Source organism: Ylistrum balloti, unplaced genomic scaffold (genome assembly GCF_031769215.1).
Source record: "Ylistrum balloti isolate Yb309-2 unplaced genomic scaffold, AGI_CSIRO_Ybal_v1 Utg369688, whole genome shotgun sequence".
NCBI classification, from domain to species: domain Eukaryota; kingdom Metazoa; phylum Mollusca; class Bivalvia; order Pectinida; family Pectinidae; genus Ylistrum; species Ylistrum balloti.
The window spans coordinates 383,320-402,293 of record NW_026781925.1 but is presented as its reverse complement, the minus strand read 5'-3'; the positions used below and the strand labels follow the sequence as shown (position 1 = coordinate 402,293).

General features: G+C 35.6%; 2 protein-coding genes across 2 annotated transcripts; both read left to right on the top strand.

Annotated features, from left to right (window-relative positions):
• The first annotated feature begins 4,706 nt into the window (after positions 1 to 4,706).
• Positions 4,707 to 6,863, top strand: LOC132565039 (uncharacterized). The gene has a single exon (XM_060229645.1). The coding sequence runs from the start codon at positions 4,713 to 4,715 to the stop codon at positions 6,861 to 6,863; it is 2,151 nt and encodes a 716-aa protein (XP_060085628.1). The 5' UTR covers positions 4,707 to 4,712.
• A 6,009-nt stretch (positions 6,864 to 12,872) lies between these two features.
• On the top strand, positions 12,873 to 18,554 carry LOC132565012 (synaptosomal-associated protein 29-like). The gene is made up of 3 exons (XM_060229617.1): positions 12,873 to 13,097; positions 14,068 to 14,485; positions 15,923 to 18,554. Exons 1-3 carry the CDS (start codon positions 12,873 to 12,875, stop codon positions 16,087 to 16,089), a joined length of 810 nt encoding a protein of 269 aa, XP_060085600.1. The 3' UTR covers positions 16,090 to 18,554.
• The last annotated feature ends 420 nt before the right edge of the window (positions 18,555 to 18,974 follow it).

Here is an 18,974-nt window from a genome sequence, read left to right as displayed (position 1 = left end):
CAAACGGGTTTTCATACTACGCGTTCTTGACGAACGGACTTTCATACTACGCGTTCTTGACGAATGGACTTTCATACTACGCGTTCTTGACGAACGGGCTTTCATACTACGCGTACGCGACATACATCTTCCGCCTTTGCACGATATCGATTTGCTAAAAGAGGAGTAGTTTGCACAGACCTGAATGACCTGGTTTGACAACCTGCTAGTTGAAGTTTATGTTATCAGCGATAATGTGCACGTATCGAGAGACAACGTTATCAATAATTCATTTGCTTTAGGTGAATTTGGTCAAATTGTATATTACAAATCTCGTGTTATCATAGTTAAGTGAAACATAAGTGTATCATGAATCACGAGGTTTGATAAGCGAGTCGTTATCTTTACTCACGGTCACGTGTTTTCTCTTCAATTCGATTACAGCTTTTGTAAAAATTGCCAAAATAAGTTCCGGAGCGAGTATCGTTCACATTTATGTGATGTGACCTCGACATGGGAAGAAGGCGTATGAGTTTAAGACAGCACAAGAATGCCTTTACAAGAATTTCCATCAAATCACAAGAAATGCTAGATCATCTAGCGAGTTCAAATTCCATGAATTGGGATCAGTGTCAGTAAGGTAAGATTCTTAAAAGAAGATTTATCATATCACTGAGAACAATAACGACATGTCTGATTGCATTCAGTAGCATGTTCCACAATGAGCAATTGAACTTATGCAGTGGCGCAGGGTCCGTCTTCTATCTTTCCGTCCATCCATCCACCCAACACCATCTGTTTCTTTCAATGAATTATTCTTGTGGGACTTTAAGGATAAAGCCATGATATTTTGTTCATTGGTTTTAAGGATGAAGCCTGAAGAAGTTGTGAAAAGAAACGACCGTGACTAATATGCAATCTCTCATGGGTAAATGGTCATATTTGGCTTGTATATTCGCTCCCAAAGTTAGTTAGCCAAACGATATGAACTCGGACTATATTCAAGATCAAGGATCCAATTTGTCAATGCTTTCGACTTCTAATTAACCGAAAAGCTAAGAATTGTGATTTATTGAGGATATATAAAGAATCCTGCAATCAAGCTGAACAACTTGGGAAAATAATGTACCTTGACACACCACAAAAGAGATCTGGTTTGTTAAAGCACACAAACGAATTATTCTAATAACCTAAAAGTGGTAGAAACATCATGGAGATCTGAATATAGGTTCCTTGGAAGAACTTTACCCATATTCAAGGTTATCACATGCCCGAGGGCGAACACCTTATTGACCTGGAAGCTACCAACAGACAACTAAGAAGAAAGGTGTAAACTTAACAATTTATTTACACAATAACAATTAGAGACATAGCACACAAGTTCAACACTAACATATTACAGTTTGGTAGGGATCCCTCACACTACTACACACTACACCAGGTATTTGACTAGAAGAATAATTTTCAAGTAATTTCAAGGTTTCAGAAGTCGATTCAAATTTACACTAAATTTGAAGTATATTTAAAGTTCACTTATACATTTCATACATTTCATACGTTTCTAAACGTAAGCAAATTCATCATTGCTGTTAATGCAAATATACAGTACAGTTCATCCTAAATCATCAATGACTCTTAAACCACTGAGAAGTACTAAAATGTCACTAATCAGCTGATAATGTAAACATTACCAAAGTTCAGCAACACTGCTACTTCCGGTACACTTGTACGCAGACAGTTCACAGTTCGGCATCACACATTACATTACCGTACGAAACACAAAGTTCTAACAGGTTGACACAGCCCGAAAGTGCTCTACACAACAGCTGTCTAATGCGTTGGTATGCGTCGACGTCTGTCCCGAAGCTGTCCAGCCGTCCGAGGACTAGTCATGTGCGATACAAGCTGACGACGAGGAATTTCACGAGTAAGGCACTCCGGAACGCCGCTGGTCACCGGACGGGTATGTGTCCTCCCATATCCAGGCGTCGAGGCTGCAGCATCAGCCTGAGCCTACTACTGTCTAACTGGTCATGTCATTGAACTGTATAAATGAAACAATACAATTTCTCACTACTGTGCCGTGACCAAAGACAATACAGCACACCACAGTTCGGCAGTCAAGCATTAAACTCACTTTTGCCACTTACACTACAGAAAAATAGCTTCTAACATACCTTGTCAAGCTAAAGAAACATTTCCTTAGTACTATCATTTACTCCTATTGCCACTTAGTAGCCATTACATTACTGCAAAATACAGTACAATAGATTTTCTAGCCTGAAATTTACACCGCTGTTTCACCAAGTCAAATTATTCAAAATATACAAAAATATGGAATGACAGCTTGAGCAACTATTATCAATGAAGAACACATGATTAAAAGATCCGGACTCATCCCTGGGAATGTCCCGTTACCCCTTTAACCCTACATTATTTTGGACTTTTTGGCCCACAAATCTGGCCGTCCTTCTCTCGCCATGATCTCTCCATGTGCTTCCCCAACCCAGTGTAAGGTGTGCTCTGATTGGTTAACATTCTGAGCACTGACCAATCATATATAAGTAGACTGCCCTGCTGTAATATACTTGAGCCCCATAACATACCGTAATGTATGTAGTGAACAAATATGTTATACATAATTTTGTCTCAAAGTTAAATTACCGTAAATAACCTAACATTTTCCTATCCATACAAAAATACCATTAAACAGTTTTATAAATAAAAATAACTCACTTAACCAACAATTGTATTATATTGTCACTACTTCGTGACAAAGGTCACAAAGTTAAAAACTAAAATTCTACTCATCAACACAAAGAACCGTGAAGAGAAGAGGGCCGACAAAGTTTGTGTGATCAATTTTCAGCTGATCTGTCTGTAAGCTGAAAACATGGTGTGGCGTCCGCCGTCATCTCGCTGTTATCCATCGGCATTTTTCTTTAAATAACTTGATGTAGGAACTGTTTGGTGATACTTGGCAAAATCAACCCATAAATAAAAGCTAAGTCCCAGTATGTGATCGGAAATTACCTTGATCCAACCCCAACCTGTCACGAGGGTCCTTCTATCATTTCCTGGTTAACCGGAAGACCTATAATCATAATATTTGGCCAGCATGCTTCCGAGATGTGGCTCAACAAAGTTTGGAAAAAGATAATGTGTTGATGTCAGACTCTTAATAAAACTTTTGAAACGGATTTATTTACTGGTAACGAAACATTGAAAAGGGCAGGCCTGACACTAGGCTCTCCTTGTGCTTTTTTAAAGTGCAAATCACTGTTGTAAACCTATTACTATATTACAATATACAGGCGGGCAGAAGCGTCTGTATTGGTCTGAAGCATGCTCGGCCCCCTTCGCTTGTCAAACTTGTCGCTTAGAGGCGGTGACTGTGGGATTTCGGAATCAGTCGTATGGTAACACAGGTAACAGGTGTACGGACCTGTACTTAAAATACAATGCCATTTCACAACACAACCAGCAGTATAATCGATCGTAATTTTAAAAAATAGTATAGAGAATTATGCTTTTTCACTTGGTTATTTTAACGTACCTATGTCAAAGCCTTAAATTATGTTTTTTTTAATGGATGATTATCCCTTTAAAGGTCCCAAATAACGGAAAAATGGTTTTGAAGACAATTATGCTAGTTGAACAGACCAGATTTTAGAACATGATTGACAATTTTTGTCTTCATTACCAAAACAGAAATTTTCAAAGACAGTTATGCATTTGAACATATGTCCGTAATGTATAGACTTATAATGTTTTATAGTGGAATTAACTAAACAAAATAATTAATTCCTTAAAATTGTCAAAATCTGGATCAGTATATCATAAGTACATTGTATGTACCTATATGTGACCCTGGTAGTCATGGTGACATGTGTTTAATAAGACCCCTCGCGCGCTTCCAACCGAGCCAACAAGAGTAATTAATATAAGTTGGAAAAACTTGTTTCGCAATTGTTGTAAAATAAATAAAGTTTTTTTTATCATTGTTCAGGATCACTTACTGAGAGTATGTATTGATGGGTTGGCATTTTAAAGGGTTTTTTTTAGGTTTTTTGGGGTTTTTTTTAAGGGAGAGTGTCATATTGGTTCCTTCAAGGGTAAAATCCTATATTTTTCTTGCAAAAATAATTAATTTTATTTTTTAAGAGATGGTACAATCAAGATTCTGCCTTAGGAGATAAAAGTTCAATAAAAAGATTTTACAAAATACAAGTAAGCGGCACTTGTCAATTCACATTAAGCACCGGATACGCTAAAGTGAAATGATATTGTGAACATATAGCTGTTCTTCTCGGATGGAAAAACCATTGGGAAAATCCAAATTGGACGCACTATGTGCCAAAATACAAATGGAACATTTTTAGTGTTTTAATTCAGTAATTAAAATAAAAGATTCTCAACGTCGGATGATTACTGTAAAGTCACCTAAACATATATCTTACACGTCGCTTTTCTGTACTTTCTGTTGGCTTCCTTCCGGGTCAAAAAGTGTCAATAACATATTTGTTTAAATTAACAAAATAACGATCGATTACTAGTGTTCTCAACCCCCAACCCATTACCCCTTTTACAACATATTGGACCCTTTATCCGTTTCTTATTTCCTACACACATTCCGTAATAAAAATTCTATGTAATACTACATAATATAATATTTTAAGTTTTGTTTCAGGTCGAAAATTCACTGACGATTTATCAGGAAGTCCCGAATAAACATGGAAAGGACTGACATACGGAAAGTGTCCAGATTTCTTTCGCATCATCTTGATAACATTACTGAAATAGGTCCGGAGGAAGTGGTCAAAATCAGACAATCAATTTATTTTTTAACTTATCTCACCGGAGGTCCCGAAGTCCGTAAAAAGAACAGCAGAATGGTTACTGGTTCTAAAGGAGAAGGTTTCTGTTTTCGTAACTCCGACACTGACCAAATGATAACTATACAGGATGTTGCAATTATTCAGCAACATGATAGTATACCAGAGGAAGACCAAACGAAAACTATTCTTGTCACGGACTACACCAACTGTAGATCTGGGTATACCTTACTCAAACTTCATCAAGTAGGAGAGAATGCGGAACAAGAATTAATTGACGCTTTGATAGAAGTGGACGGTTCTAGGTATCTGTCTAGTGTCGTATATGTGAGTAATTATCTGTTGCCCGGATGTTACCTACATGGGCCTTGTTCAACTTTGCCTGATGATTACACGGGAGACTCCGATCTTGCGTTTAGTTTCCACTGTCGTTCATGGCCTGATAGTCTCAGTAACTTCAGATACCGCACCAAACATTGTGTCTGGCCATCCAGAAAATTGGTCCTTGATATTATTCGGAACGGCTGTCACCTTGTTGCCATTGGTGACAAGCATTCCAATCTCTTTGCAATGCAGTGGAGGATCTCATTTGTAGCCGCCGAAGTTTTTCTAGTGTTGTCCTTCAATCATGTGCAGCTGAAAACATACGGTTTACTTAAAATGTTTCTTAAAGAGTGCATTGAACGTGATCCATTCATTGAACATTTGCTCTGTTCTTACTTTATGAAGACAATTGTGTTCCATGCGATAGAACATTCCAGACCTTCTATGTGGGTGGACGAAAATCTTATCCAGTGTTTTTGGTATTGCTTTACAATACTTATGGAGTGTATACAAACCGGATATCTACCTAACTACTTCATTCTCTCTCACAACATGTTTCTTTCTAACGTTACTGGAGACAACAGGAAAAGGCTAATCCAGGTGCTGAGTAAATATCGACATATGGGATGGAACTGCTTGTTTCTGTGTCCGATACTCCGGTCCTTGCCACAAACTATTTACAATAGTCGTTCAGATTATCCGTCGGACTCGAATCAATCGGCTGTCTTAGCGGAATGTAATGGAGACTTACTGATTGCTGTACAGTATGGCACTGTAGGATTCTACGATGTCGCGTCTCTGTTGATATTGGCACAAACGGCGTTTTTAGATATTCAAGATGACATAATAACTGACAGCATTTTGCTTTACCTTATGAGTGCCATTACAAATAATTCCAGAAACGGCATCACAGACCACATTCAGAACTATGTTGTCGGGAGCAACAAATCTGTCTATAGCCAGACCAGAAGATACAAACGCCTACTTCACGTGTCGTCAGCTACAGACGTCTGTAGTGGATACTTATCGCTGGCCACATTTTACTACAATGTTGGTTGTTATGATAAGGCCTACGAAGTAGCCAGACACGTGGTTTTCGCCTGTCAGCAACGCACGGTGATACAGTTAAATCCACAAGCCAATTTTCATGCATATTGTAAGGAAATGTGTGGTAAAGGATACACAACATTACAGAAAGCGAAACGTTCTTTTCTGACATTATATTCAATGCATAAAAGGTACAATAGACTGTATCCAGCAGAACTAGACTTGGAGATTGAAGCAGATAAAACCTTTATCACACTTCCACCACTGCCTTATGCCATCTTCCTCCTTGTGTTGTCTACCTACAGACAAGGTAAAACTGATCAGTCCCGGATCATCCTAGATGATCTCCTGGCTGCACGGACAAATCCAAACTGCAGAATATCTATATATCCCACTATACACAACCTGGTCGGGATATGTCACCAACTGCTGGGGGACACAAGACAGGCAATCAAGGCGTTTGAAGACTCGTGTCGACAAAATCCTGATAATTCTGCAGCTGCCAATAGGATTGCCATCCTACGGAAGACGAGAAAAGAAGCGTTGGTGGATGAAGAGGATGTCCAGTTGGATTATTACAATGTCCCATCTCAACACCAGAGCAATGACAGAGATATGTCATATACTTATAAAACGATGTACAACACTGATCCAGACAGTTTTGTAAATTGTTCCTGATTTTAAACTAACGTTTACCCTTCAGTGTACCTTCCGTGACATCAAGAACACGTGAACAGAATCATAATCCAAACTCAAATTCAATAAAATTAAGGCAAAATGTGGACAAAGGGAAATGTCAAGCACTTGTGAAAGGAAAACAAACGATCTTGGAACAAGATTGTTTACATTTTTTACAAAGAAAATATCTGTTCAATTGTTCAAATAATGTTTTTTGCCAAGCAATTAATCAAACTTGAAGGCTCTTATTCTTCTGGTTTGAAACAGCAATATATGATATGCGTAACACAAAGTTTTCAAGCGGAATATTTTTCTGAACATGTATATAATTTTCAGACTATTGAAAATAATGTCGCAGTAAGATAAACATTTTTGCGCAGGGGGATTTGTAAAGGCAGCGAAGACTTCGAAATTCTGTTTCCATATATTTCGCTCCATGAAGTAAGCTTAATTTGAAGTTCGGTTCAAATTCTTTTGAGTGTAGTGAAGGAAAATTATTTCTACTTGGTTTTGCTAGTCTTGAAGGATAATAGTTGAGAGGTGTATCTATATATTTCTCCTTCCGAAAATTGCCAATCTTAAGTTGGTTGTTTTCTTTTCATTAAGAAAAATATGAAGTCGACGCCAACACTCTGTTGCTCCCATTAAGCATCCGTCTGTTCACACTACTTCATTATAAATCCGGCTTTATGTCCACTTGGCATTCATAATGACAGAAATCAACATCAATTTGTGTACATTACTTGTGATGTAGGCAGTTCTTGTGATCTACCTAGGATGTTGGCAGTTCGCCAACTAGTAATACACAAGTTATTTTCTTAAGGTTAGGCCGTTGGAATTAAAGAATTCCGGCAATCTATCTTTGGTGTACTTGTCGAATGTATACGGCCTTTTTTGTACGAGACTCTTCTTACCTAAATCTGCTGGTATAGCAGGGCGATTTGATTCATGATTCAGGCCTGTTTTGATTGGTGTGCTGTCAAATTGAGCGCAGGTTTTTAATTCCCACCAAATATTTGAACTCCGCTGCTACCAGATTACGGAAGAGGTCCCTTGGTCTGTCTCGCATGAGAAGAACGACTGGGTACCTCAGGTATACTATACATTGGTTTATATAGTATTAGAAAGATGATCAGCTGCCACATACATGCATAGAACTATGCCAACCTTAAATTGGCATATAGATAATGGGCATATTCTGATGGAACTATTTCACGAAAATTGTTTACCTAGTTTTCATTTTGAAATAGAAACAATAAAGGGTAGGATATTTATTTGGTATTTACTCAGAAATCACAGTTTTCTTAAACTGAGTCTAAAATACGAAAGGAAAAACGGAAGAGATCTATATGTAAATACGGAATTCAGTAAATAAGATAACAGTGTTGATGGGGAACACATGGATTCCTTTTGTGTGCTCACAGGTGGCTGCAGCCTGAATTATTCTAACATTTCGTCGACGCCAGAAGAATTCGAGAGAACAAGAATATTCGGACTAGCCATATTAATATTACACATTTCAAAAATATTTAAGTGTCTTTAACTTATTTCATTTTATTTGCGTGCATCCCGTAAAGTTTATTTTTAATCCAGTTTTTTTCTAAAAAGTTTACGACGTACTGAAGATTTTGAAAACATAATTACTGACGGATCGGCGATCTTTCAAATCGATATTTTAAAAGCATCCAAAATTAGTTTATTTTTTATTTACAATACGATTACTTAATTAATTAACCCCTTAATAAATCCTTACCAATCATGTACGTTCATATTAGTATTTTACATATAATATCCCCTAATCAGTATCAGTTCTAGGGAAGTTAGCACCAGATTGGTAAAATCTCACGATGTAACTACAATGGTCACAAGAAATATATTTTCCCCATCTTATAATTACATATGTTTTAATCAGTTTTACGGTGAGGCTGTATTTGTCTTTAAACTCTAATTTAAGTTTCTCTTTGTGTTTCTAGATCTGTCGCTCTTATTGAACTGATTGTACATCCACCATTACGTCCTTTCAGCGAACGAATTTGATATTTATATACATGATATATTGACCTAATGTTTACTGTGTAGGAAACCTTATTTTTAACTGTGTTAACTATATGTAAGCGTGAACAAATAAATATCACATGCGATGTCATCATTTTTAGGCTAAACGTACTCAGTACGCAAAGCCTATTGCGACGGTCTTTCAGACAAAATTTACCGATACTGGCCTTCTCATTGGCTGAAATATCGAAAAGAGTTAGAGCCAATAGAGTAGACAGATAATTTGAAGTGAGATTATTAACTATTTTGTAGAAAAGCTGTAGTTTTCTTCTAGTGCGTCTTTCTGATAATGGTTCTAGACCACTCTCAGAATACAGTGATTCTCTACTGGTATAAGAGGGTAAACTCTAGCGGCAATTTTCTGCGTAAATAATGCCGCGATCTTCGATGTTTGAAATAAGTAAGGCTTCCGGTTTTAGGGGATTAAATTTAACAAGCCACTTTTCTGCCCAATGTTGAATTTTAGCTAGGTCGTTATTAATTTTAGTTTCAATGTCCAAAAGGGAAGTACCGGAACATAATAATGAAGTATCATCGGCAAACAGTTTAGAAAGACTTTCAAGGTTATCAGCTATATCATTTATATACAAAATAAAGAGTAAGGGGCCTAATACTGAACCTTGTGGAACACCTGAACTTGTAGATTTAACGGAAGACTTACTATTTCCTACACAAACTTGCTGTTTTCTGTTACTGACATAGTTGTTCAGCCAAACTAAAAGTTTTCCACATATACCATGATTTTCTAATTTCACATTCAGTCCCTTGTGCCATACCCTGTCGAACGCCTTAGAAATATCACAAAAAACTAAACATGTTGACTCAACATTTTCCATATTTTCACATAATGTATGATAAATTTCAATAATTTGATGAACAGTAGAATGACCAGGCTGGAAACCTGACTGGTATTTAAAAATCAAAGAATTATCAAGTAAAAAGTTATTTAGATATTTTACAACCAAACGTTCAAAAACTTTGCCAAGAGTACTGAGAAGAGCTATTGGTCTATAATTAGAAGACTCATTTTTATTCCCTTTTTGTATAATGGCATAATTAAAGCTAGTTTCCATTGTGACGGAAAGATACCAGTATCCAAGGAAGATCTAAAAATTAGAGATAATGGATATGCTATCGACTCTGCAGTATTTTTTTAACATAATGTGACTTATTGTATCACTGCCAACAGCTTTATTAACATGTAAAGATTTTAGAATGTCAGTAATGTCTAATTGAAATGGTATATCTGATAGAGTAGCGTCCGTCCGTAGCTCTATTTCTGGTATGTCAATGTCAGTATCGTCAATGGTAGAAATGGAAACAAAGTAATCATTTAGAATATTGGCTTTACCTTCATCTGTCATTTCAAGATTTCCAAAATTGCTAATAAGGGGAGGTATGTTATTTGTTGAGTCAGATGTTTTTAGAAGTCTGCGGACAATTTTCCAAAAATTTCTGGGGTTCGAGTCAGAATAAGATCTAAAATACCATTTATGTCCGCATAGAAATTTTCTTTAGTACTTTTCTTTAAATTATTAACATGATTACGTTGTTTTCGGAAGTTAGTCAGATTGCCTGGAGTGCGGTTAGTTTTAAATTTTTTTAGTAGTCTGTTTCTTTTCCTAATTTCACGTCGTAATTCCGAATTGAACCAGGGCTTGTCGTTAGGTCGGATGGTAACAGTTTTTGTCGGTATGCATTCCCCGGCAATGTCTAGGAATCTGTTTGTAAATGATGCAGCTCTTTCGCTAATACAGACTTTCACGCTTGAATGATTTTGGTAACCCCCTTGGATTTTGTAATGTAACACATTACCATTTTCTAATATTGCACAAACGTCATTTTGTTTTCACTCATTTACAGGTATTCGCCAAGGAAACATGTTAACCTTTCTTTTTTTGTTGAGTATATATTTAAAAAAAGAGAGGCACAGTGTGGTTGAACTATTGATAAATTTTGAACAATAAATCTTACGAGATTCTCGACATGACGTAAGCGTACAGAACACTGTACGTGCGAGTTGATTAGAAGCTAGTCTGAGACTTGGTTTGAATTATCAACTAACAGCACTTATAAACAAACAAAACTTACAAACAGAACATTAATTTTGTTTTAATCCTTGTCGTTGTGGCAAGATCTTCTTAATATATGTAACAGAGGTCATTTTTCATCTCAAAGCCTCTGCTAGGCCTCGAACTAGTCTGACGCTCAACCAATCGTGCTAAAGAGAAGTTCTCTCTAGCCGAGTGGTATATTGCGGCTAGTATTTTACCAGGGTTACATATATAACATCACTTTACCTCATTAGACGTCACCTAATTGGACTGTTCGTCCCACGCGCACACCCGCCGATATGACACTTTTTTCAGGTTTTTCACACCCACTGCCATGACACTTTTTCAAGTTTTGGAAGATAAAAAGTTTGCGCTTCGTAGGCAAGGTTCATTTGGTGCTCATGATTTATGAATACTTTATTTTTAATACTGTACTGATCATGATGTTGACTCTGTTATAACTTACATTTTTTGTCTTTTAGTTTTATTTCATGAAGGTTGATTGTGCTGATTTCTCAAGGTTTGTTAATGTGTATCAAAGTTCCTTGAAATGAAAATATTCCTTCAAACAAAGCGCGTTTAAAAAAATATTCATGTTTATTTATTATCAATTAACTAGAACGAAATATTTCCATAACATGTTTATTCATTTAGCGTGTCATGGTGACATTTTCTAATGCATTGGAGATCAGAAATAGTAGTAGCTATAGTGAAAATATTGTAAATTTTATATATATGGAAGTCTGGTTTAATCTCAAAGAACTATGTATTCATAGACATAATTACTGGAAGAAAAGTCTAACCATGATACTTCAAGGAAGATAGGCATGTAAATACATGTATTGTAATTACTTACACTTTAATCTATCTGAAATGCTGTGTACACCTTATCTACTTTCCTCAACTACAAATATAATTACAACAAGTAAGGACTATTACTTTGCAATATATTCAAAATAAAGAAGTAGGTATAAAGTCCTTTCGATTTGTCTAAATCCTCATATTGATAGGATAGTAATTGCAAAATCTTTGGTATTTCAAAGGTTTTATTTAGTCAACTTCATCATAGAGCTATTTATCATTTGGCTTGTTGGCGATATAAAATCGCTTAAGATTAAGAAAAATAGCCTCTGGTTCTCTTATTTTAGTAATTTTTGCATTCCAAAGTGTAGGAGTATGGGGAAAGTAATATAGCTTTGCGGTTATTTGTGAACATTTTTCAATGCGTTTAGCCTTTCCGTACTTTGATTTCTAATTGTAGACGCATATTGTTTGATATTTTGTATGATTTTGACGTACACTTTAATATAGAAACTATCTTATGGGGCGACAGTGATGTTTACTCATATGAAACAAAATTTAATATTGTTAAATATGTTCAGAAGTTTATAAAACAAAGCGTTTTAACACTACCTAATTATGAACTGTTTGTAGTCGGCACAGAATTGATATAAAATTGATATAAAATCTATACTATCTCTTTTTCTCTTCTTTTCTTTCTGTCCTATCATCTCATCTTTTCCTCCTTTTGACAAAATGATTTAAACTTACAATTGTTCGTCTACGAATTACTTATCTTCATATTTCATATTTGTCTCTGATCCATTTAGGCCCTATCTAATACTAATAATATGATATGTTTAAATCATGTCATCTGGCCTGCAAGTTTTGTACCGAAGCATGCGTGGGTCGGTATCTATGACACACAAAGCTATCTGTGACACACAAATCTATTCACAAAGACAAAACAAAAATATTGTGATTTGTAGTAGATCCATGAATCACTTCCGAGTCATCATTATTTAAAGTTTATGACATTTCAGCTGTTCACGACCACGTGGTTTTGTATATAAAATATAACCTCTTCTGTCGAAGAAGGTAGAAAAGTACGAGCGATCACATGACACAACATCGAAACAGGAACAAAATGGCTAACCCGTTCCTTGAAGAAGACGAATTAAGCGGCCCAATGGGCCCTTCAAATCGTGGATACGGAGAAATAGAAGATGGAAGAAGAAACATTTTGGAACAAATTAATGCTTCAGAGGACCGACAGCTTGAAAGCACGCGGAGAGCCTTGAGTAGCTTATACGATTCTGAGAGAATGGGAGTCGCGACAGCTGAGGTTTGTCATTTGCTAGGTTATAATTAATTACATCATCCGAGTAAAAATCAGTCCACAACAGAAACAGTAAAAGGAAGAATCCACAACACATTACACACTCGAGTATTGTGTGTTGTGGACAGTTGATTTTTTTCGGGTTGTTTACCTTCCAGATGAAATGCATGTGGTTGGATATAAATTGGATATTTGACACATCAAACGAAATTTGGGGACGAACAATTCCCATCCGCTCACATAATTTTTAAGCCAATCACTACTGTAAATTATCTTTATTAGTACAAATTTTACCTGCGTAATGTATAGATATGACAAAAAATAAAAATAATGTATTATGAGTTTTCTGGTTCTATTTAAGCAGATTCAAAGAATAAAAAAAGAGTACGACTATTGTAGTCGATATCTACAATAACGAGGAGACGGATATAAGGATTTGTGAAGAAGTAGCCAATATTTAAAGAAGAATATGTTAAAAAAGTTGTGCGTCATATATTATTCTTCTGTAGAAGTTGAGTGTATAGGTGCCTTTCTAGTGTCAGCTAGTGGGAATTTCCATTTAGTTGAGCGTGTGATTAAGTGTTTGGTTAGAGATCAAAGGGTCACTAGTTTGAACCCCAGCAGTTTCAGGGTATTTTCCATTACTTCACAGCTGACTTCTCTTGGCTAGCTTATTGCACTCCAATGGCTAAAAATGAGTATGAAGAGGGATATTTGTGACATGTTATTTAGTGAAGAAAAAAAATCTTATGGTCATGCAGTGGGTATCAAGCACATTTCATGCATTCTACCTGCAGGGAAATTACAAGAAATAGCACATGTAAGGATATATGGTTATGCAGAGAAGCATATTGTGTTTCACTTTCATGGGCTTTTAAGTAGGACACTTTCCAATTAAATGTATTAGACATTTTTTGTCAAATTACCTATCTCTGAGTTCATTTTAATTTTCGATGTAAATATATGTCTTTTCCAGGAACTGACACGTCAAGGTGAGCAGCTCAATAATATAGAAAGTAAAGTGACAGATATTGATAAAAATATGACAACTACACAGAAACATTTAAATTCTATCAAAAGTGTTTTTGGGGGAATAAAGAACTGGTGGTCTACCAAAAAAGAGGACACAAATACTCGACCTGAACCAGCAGAGACATCAAGTCGACTGAAGCAGGCCATGGAAAATCAAGGTTCCCCTATGGGAGCAGAAGCAGGCCGCAGAAAAGCTGACACATCTGGGTTTGGGATGGAAGAAGATGATCTTGACAGTAGATTTATGGCAGGCTCAAGGAAACCAGTTGAGAGTCAAGGTTATGGACAGGCATCAAGGCAGCAGCAGATTCTACAGCCAGTTACTGGTAGTGGTAGAGAGGAGGAAACAAATGACAATCTAGGTATGGCAATAATACTTTACATGTTATAGTGTTAGTGACTGTATCTTAAGTGTTGTGGGTATTATATGCAGATTTAACTTTAGTATAGGGAGCTGATTGCTTTAAATTGATTAGAACTCTAGTAGGTAAATGGTATGCTTTAATATAGGCAGTTGAATGTAACATTTTGATGAGAACAATAAGATGATAAATATTTGGGTTTTTAGGTGACCTGAGACAAAGTCTCAAGGTGACCTTTTACGATCCCCTTTTGTCCGGCATCATAAACTTTTTACTTCTTCTGAAAATTTCATGAACCAATTTCAATGAAATTTTTTTAAAAACTTTCCACAAAAATTGTAAATTATGTAGTACCTGACCCCTAGGGACCTGAGGGGCGTGGCCATAAATGGTCAAATTGATTAAAACTTCAAAAATTTTCTTCTCAGCTCCCAGGTAGGGTAGGGTCAAATAATCTTCATGGATGGCAAGGTATTTAAATGCTTTACCAGGGTCTCACATTTCCCCATGGGGAGAGGATGAAATTTTACTATAGTTTATAAAGGACATGGTTTCAATTATAAGTTTAAAATGACAGTTTGACATGATGCACATGTTGATTTCGGCTGACCCAAAGGGGCTTAGGGGTGAGGCCAAATATAGACAGTGGGCTGTTACACTTTGATGGGGAATAGAAGGGTATGTGGGGTAATTAAGATTTGGCATTTAATACAGGTAGTTGACACCTACACTTTAATGGGAACTTGTCTTATCCCATTATGATATAAGAGTATAATCAAAATCAAGTAATATTACAAATATGAACAATGCAAAACTTTTAAATATTCTGAGGTATATATCTTACAATGTGTTTTTCTTAAAGAAGGCTTTGTAGCGTAACGGTGTCACCCTCTATTACTGTCCTAATACCCTGTGTTTCACATTTGATTTTAAGAGTTTGGTTTTAGAATGGAGTCAAGCAAAAGCATTACAAAGTTCAGAAGCAAAGATACATATCTCAAATTTCTTTAAAAAATAAATAGATGGAAAAGTGATTTATGTTTCACAAACACTATCATGTTCTACATAGTTTTGATTTTGTTTTTTATGAGAACTGAAATTTTCCATTTCCATGTTTGTCCATAATTGGTTACTGTACAGGTCAAAGATCAAATGATTCTACATTTACCCAATGCAAATACAATGTAAATGAAGATAAAAATTTTGATAGTTTTATTCAGTTATTGTCTGTTTCTTTGTAAATTCTGAAACATAAAAAGATACTTTTGATTTGAAAAAAAAAATTGTGGTATTCTGATCATGCACTATTTATAATTTTAGCTCTGATGTCTGACGGGATGAGTCGTTTGTTTTTTAAAATTTCGTGGTATTCTGATCATGAACTATCTATGATTTTAATTTTGTGGTATTCTGGTCATGAACTATTTATAATTTTAGCACTGATGTCTGACGGGATGAGTCGCTTAAGGGATCTTGCTTTGGGACTTGGAGACGAAATTTCACGTCAGAATGATCAGATTGATCGTATTACTCCTAAAGTGGACAAAGTGAATGTGAAAGTCGACGATCAGAACAGACAGATGAGAAGGATTTTACATAAATGAAATCTGTGTAATCATGTAGCTGTCATTTGTGTTTGTGAGATTCTTAATTGGTATATTTAAACTGACATTAATTATCATCAACAGAGGGTGATAAAGTTAGATAAAAAAAATGTAGTAGAGGTATGTGAAAATATGTATTGTTTTTATGGGTGAATATATGAGTGTTGCTAGGAAGTTAATGGCTTATTTCATCAGTGCTGGTTATTTGTATTTTCAAACAAAAAGGAAATTGTTTCACTTTAACTTTTTGTCAAGTAAAAAAATACATAAAGAAGGGTGATTAAATGGCTAAAACTGTTCTTGATAATTATTATATAGTGCTCACAGGTGATTGATAAGAAAAGGCCCCAGGGTCCTGTCTGGTGTGTCTGATAATGTGCAATGTAATATCTATCATATATTATATTGACATTCTAGTGCCATGTAACATCCTTCTATCTTCTACAACATGTTAAACATCTGGCCCTGGTTGTTCAATATTTAGTTCAGAGTTTCCACAAAATATATCAGTCTGACCTGTCTTGACAAATCTGAAGCTGTGAAATGATAAAGAATGTTTCCTCTTTTTTTATTTGTAGCCTTTGAACAACCAGGCCCTGTTGTATCTTAAGCATACATATATATAGTTTTAAAAAAATCAAGGACAATGCTTAATAAAGACAACGTTTCTATTTCTTTTCATGACTACTCCTTCAGTTTTTTAAGCTGTGTATTCCTTTCATTAAACATGTTTGCTGTTTAAAGTATTTTCTGAAAATTTCCGTTTAATAGTATAAAACTATTTTTATGTGTCTTTGATGTCAGAAAGCTGTCTATCCTTTACTTATTTACCTTCAAAGTACTATGACAATGTCTTGATAAAATTGATCTTTAGCCTTTTTATTACATAAAGCTTATTGGAAGTTGAAATAATAATTGACAGAAGACTTGATATCATTCCAATGATACTGGGTACGTGGGAGGTGCTTCCTATTTATTATAGGTGACATTAGTTTGTTAGGTCAACTTTAGTAATGAAAGCGTTGGGGACTTTTTTTCTTGGCTCATTTATCATTTGCTATCTTGTCCAAGCCCTTCTACATTACATGTGACTAGAACTTGATACTTTGGTTACTGGTTCATTTTGGTGAGACAGTGTGTCAGTAGGGAACTGTAATTCATCAAGTAATCTTCTTAATTAGTGCTTGAAATATTGGGTAATTGTTTCAAAATGTTATCCTGTCTCATTCTCCATGGAAAGCTGGCGTAGTGATTTAGATAATTATTTTTTGATCCCTTACCCAAAAGTCCATCAGCTTGTACAAGCATATCTATATCTTGTTTTCTGGATTCAGTTCTTAGTACGTCATACAAGAAAACTTACTTTTTATTCCCATGACCAGGCTAATATGTAGTTGCAATGGTATATTTTAATCTTGTAACAAAGTAGGACATTGATACTTTTTTATAATGACATTATTGTAATTGCTGTTACAAAATGTTTGGATTTTGTTTTCAATAAAACTATGTTATTTTTTGTATTGTACCCACTGCCTAGCGCATTTGAATTACACTGTATGTGTGTATTATCTGGTGGAGATAATTAGGATTTTCTGCTCATATCAGTAGCAAAAAAACAGCAAATGAATGTTTTATGTTATATCTTTTTATTTGTATCACATGTATTATTTTCTTCATACAGAAATATTTCTGAAATAATATATAATGATCTGAATGGAGGTGTCACCAAGGGAGATAACTCTTACACGGGTAATCACACCGGCAATATATTGACGGAAGATGTTACCAATAGTATTCATATTACTTCATTCTGTGCTGATGTTTTTGATATTTTTGTTGTTGTTGCATTACACTATTCTGGTCATTCATCATGAACATTCTTTATGGAAGCTTATATAGTTTATCTGAACACATCACAATTCCAACCTTGGAATGTTTTACCCTTCATATCAGTTGTTGTAAAGGGTATATCTGTACACACGTTATCAATGTGTCAAGATACATCTAGGGTCATAATAATTTGGCTGTAAACAGGACGGCATGTAAGACAAAGGACTTCATATATCAAGGATATTTGGGTAAGATTGTGATAGGGTAAGCTTTATGTACATTGAATTTTGTAGACTTAAAATGATATTTATTTGTGGTGATATTTTAAGTTTTTATAGTTGTTAATCAAATGCATCAATTGTATTGATTCCAATTAAAGTATTTCAATTTGTTCCTGTGTAATAAACTTTGTATACAAACATTTACTTCAGGCTGTTCTAGTTTGGTGTTGTTTGTGCTTGTGGTACTTATATATTATGTTGGTTATCATTTCATTGTATGTGCAATCATGTTATTATATTTCCACAGTCTACCACCGTTACCTTCCTGTAAGTTTGTTTGGTTCACATTCATTTATACTGTCATGTGATAAAAAAACAGTTTTTGTAGTAAATACAAATGATCCAAGTATTGAACTGTGTTTGTTTATGTTAGCCTGGTCTCAAATGGCTGATGCTGTGGTGCAGTGATGTTTGTTTATGTTAGCCTGGTCTCTAATGGCTGATGCTGTGGTGCAGTGATGTTTGTTTATGTTAGCCTGGTCTCTAATGGCTGATGCTGTGGTGCAGTGATGTTTGTTTATGTTAGCCTGGTCTCTAATGGCTGATGCTGTGACGCAGTGATGTTTGTTTATGTTAGCCTGGTCTCTAATGGCTGATGCTGTGACGCAGTGATGTTTGTGTGTGTTAGCCTGGTCTCTAATGGCTGATGCTGTGACGCAGTGATGTTTGTTTGTGTTAGCCTGGTCTCTAATGGCTGATGCTGTGACGCAGTGATGTTTGTTTGTGTTAGCCTGGTCTCTAATGGCTGATGCTGTGACGCAGTGATGTTTGTTT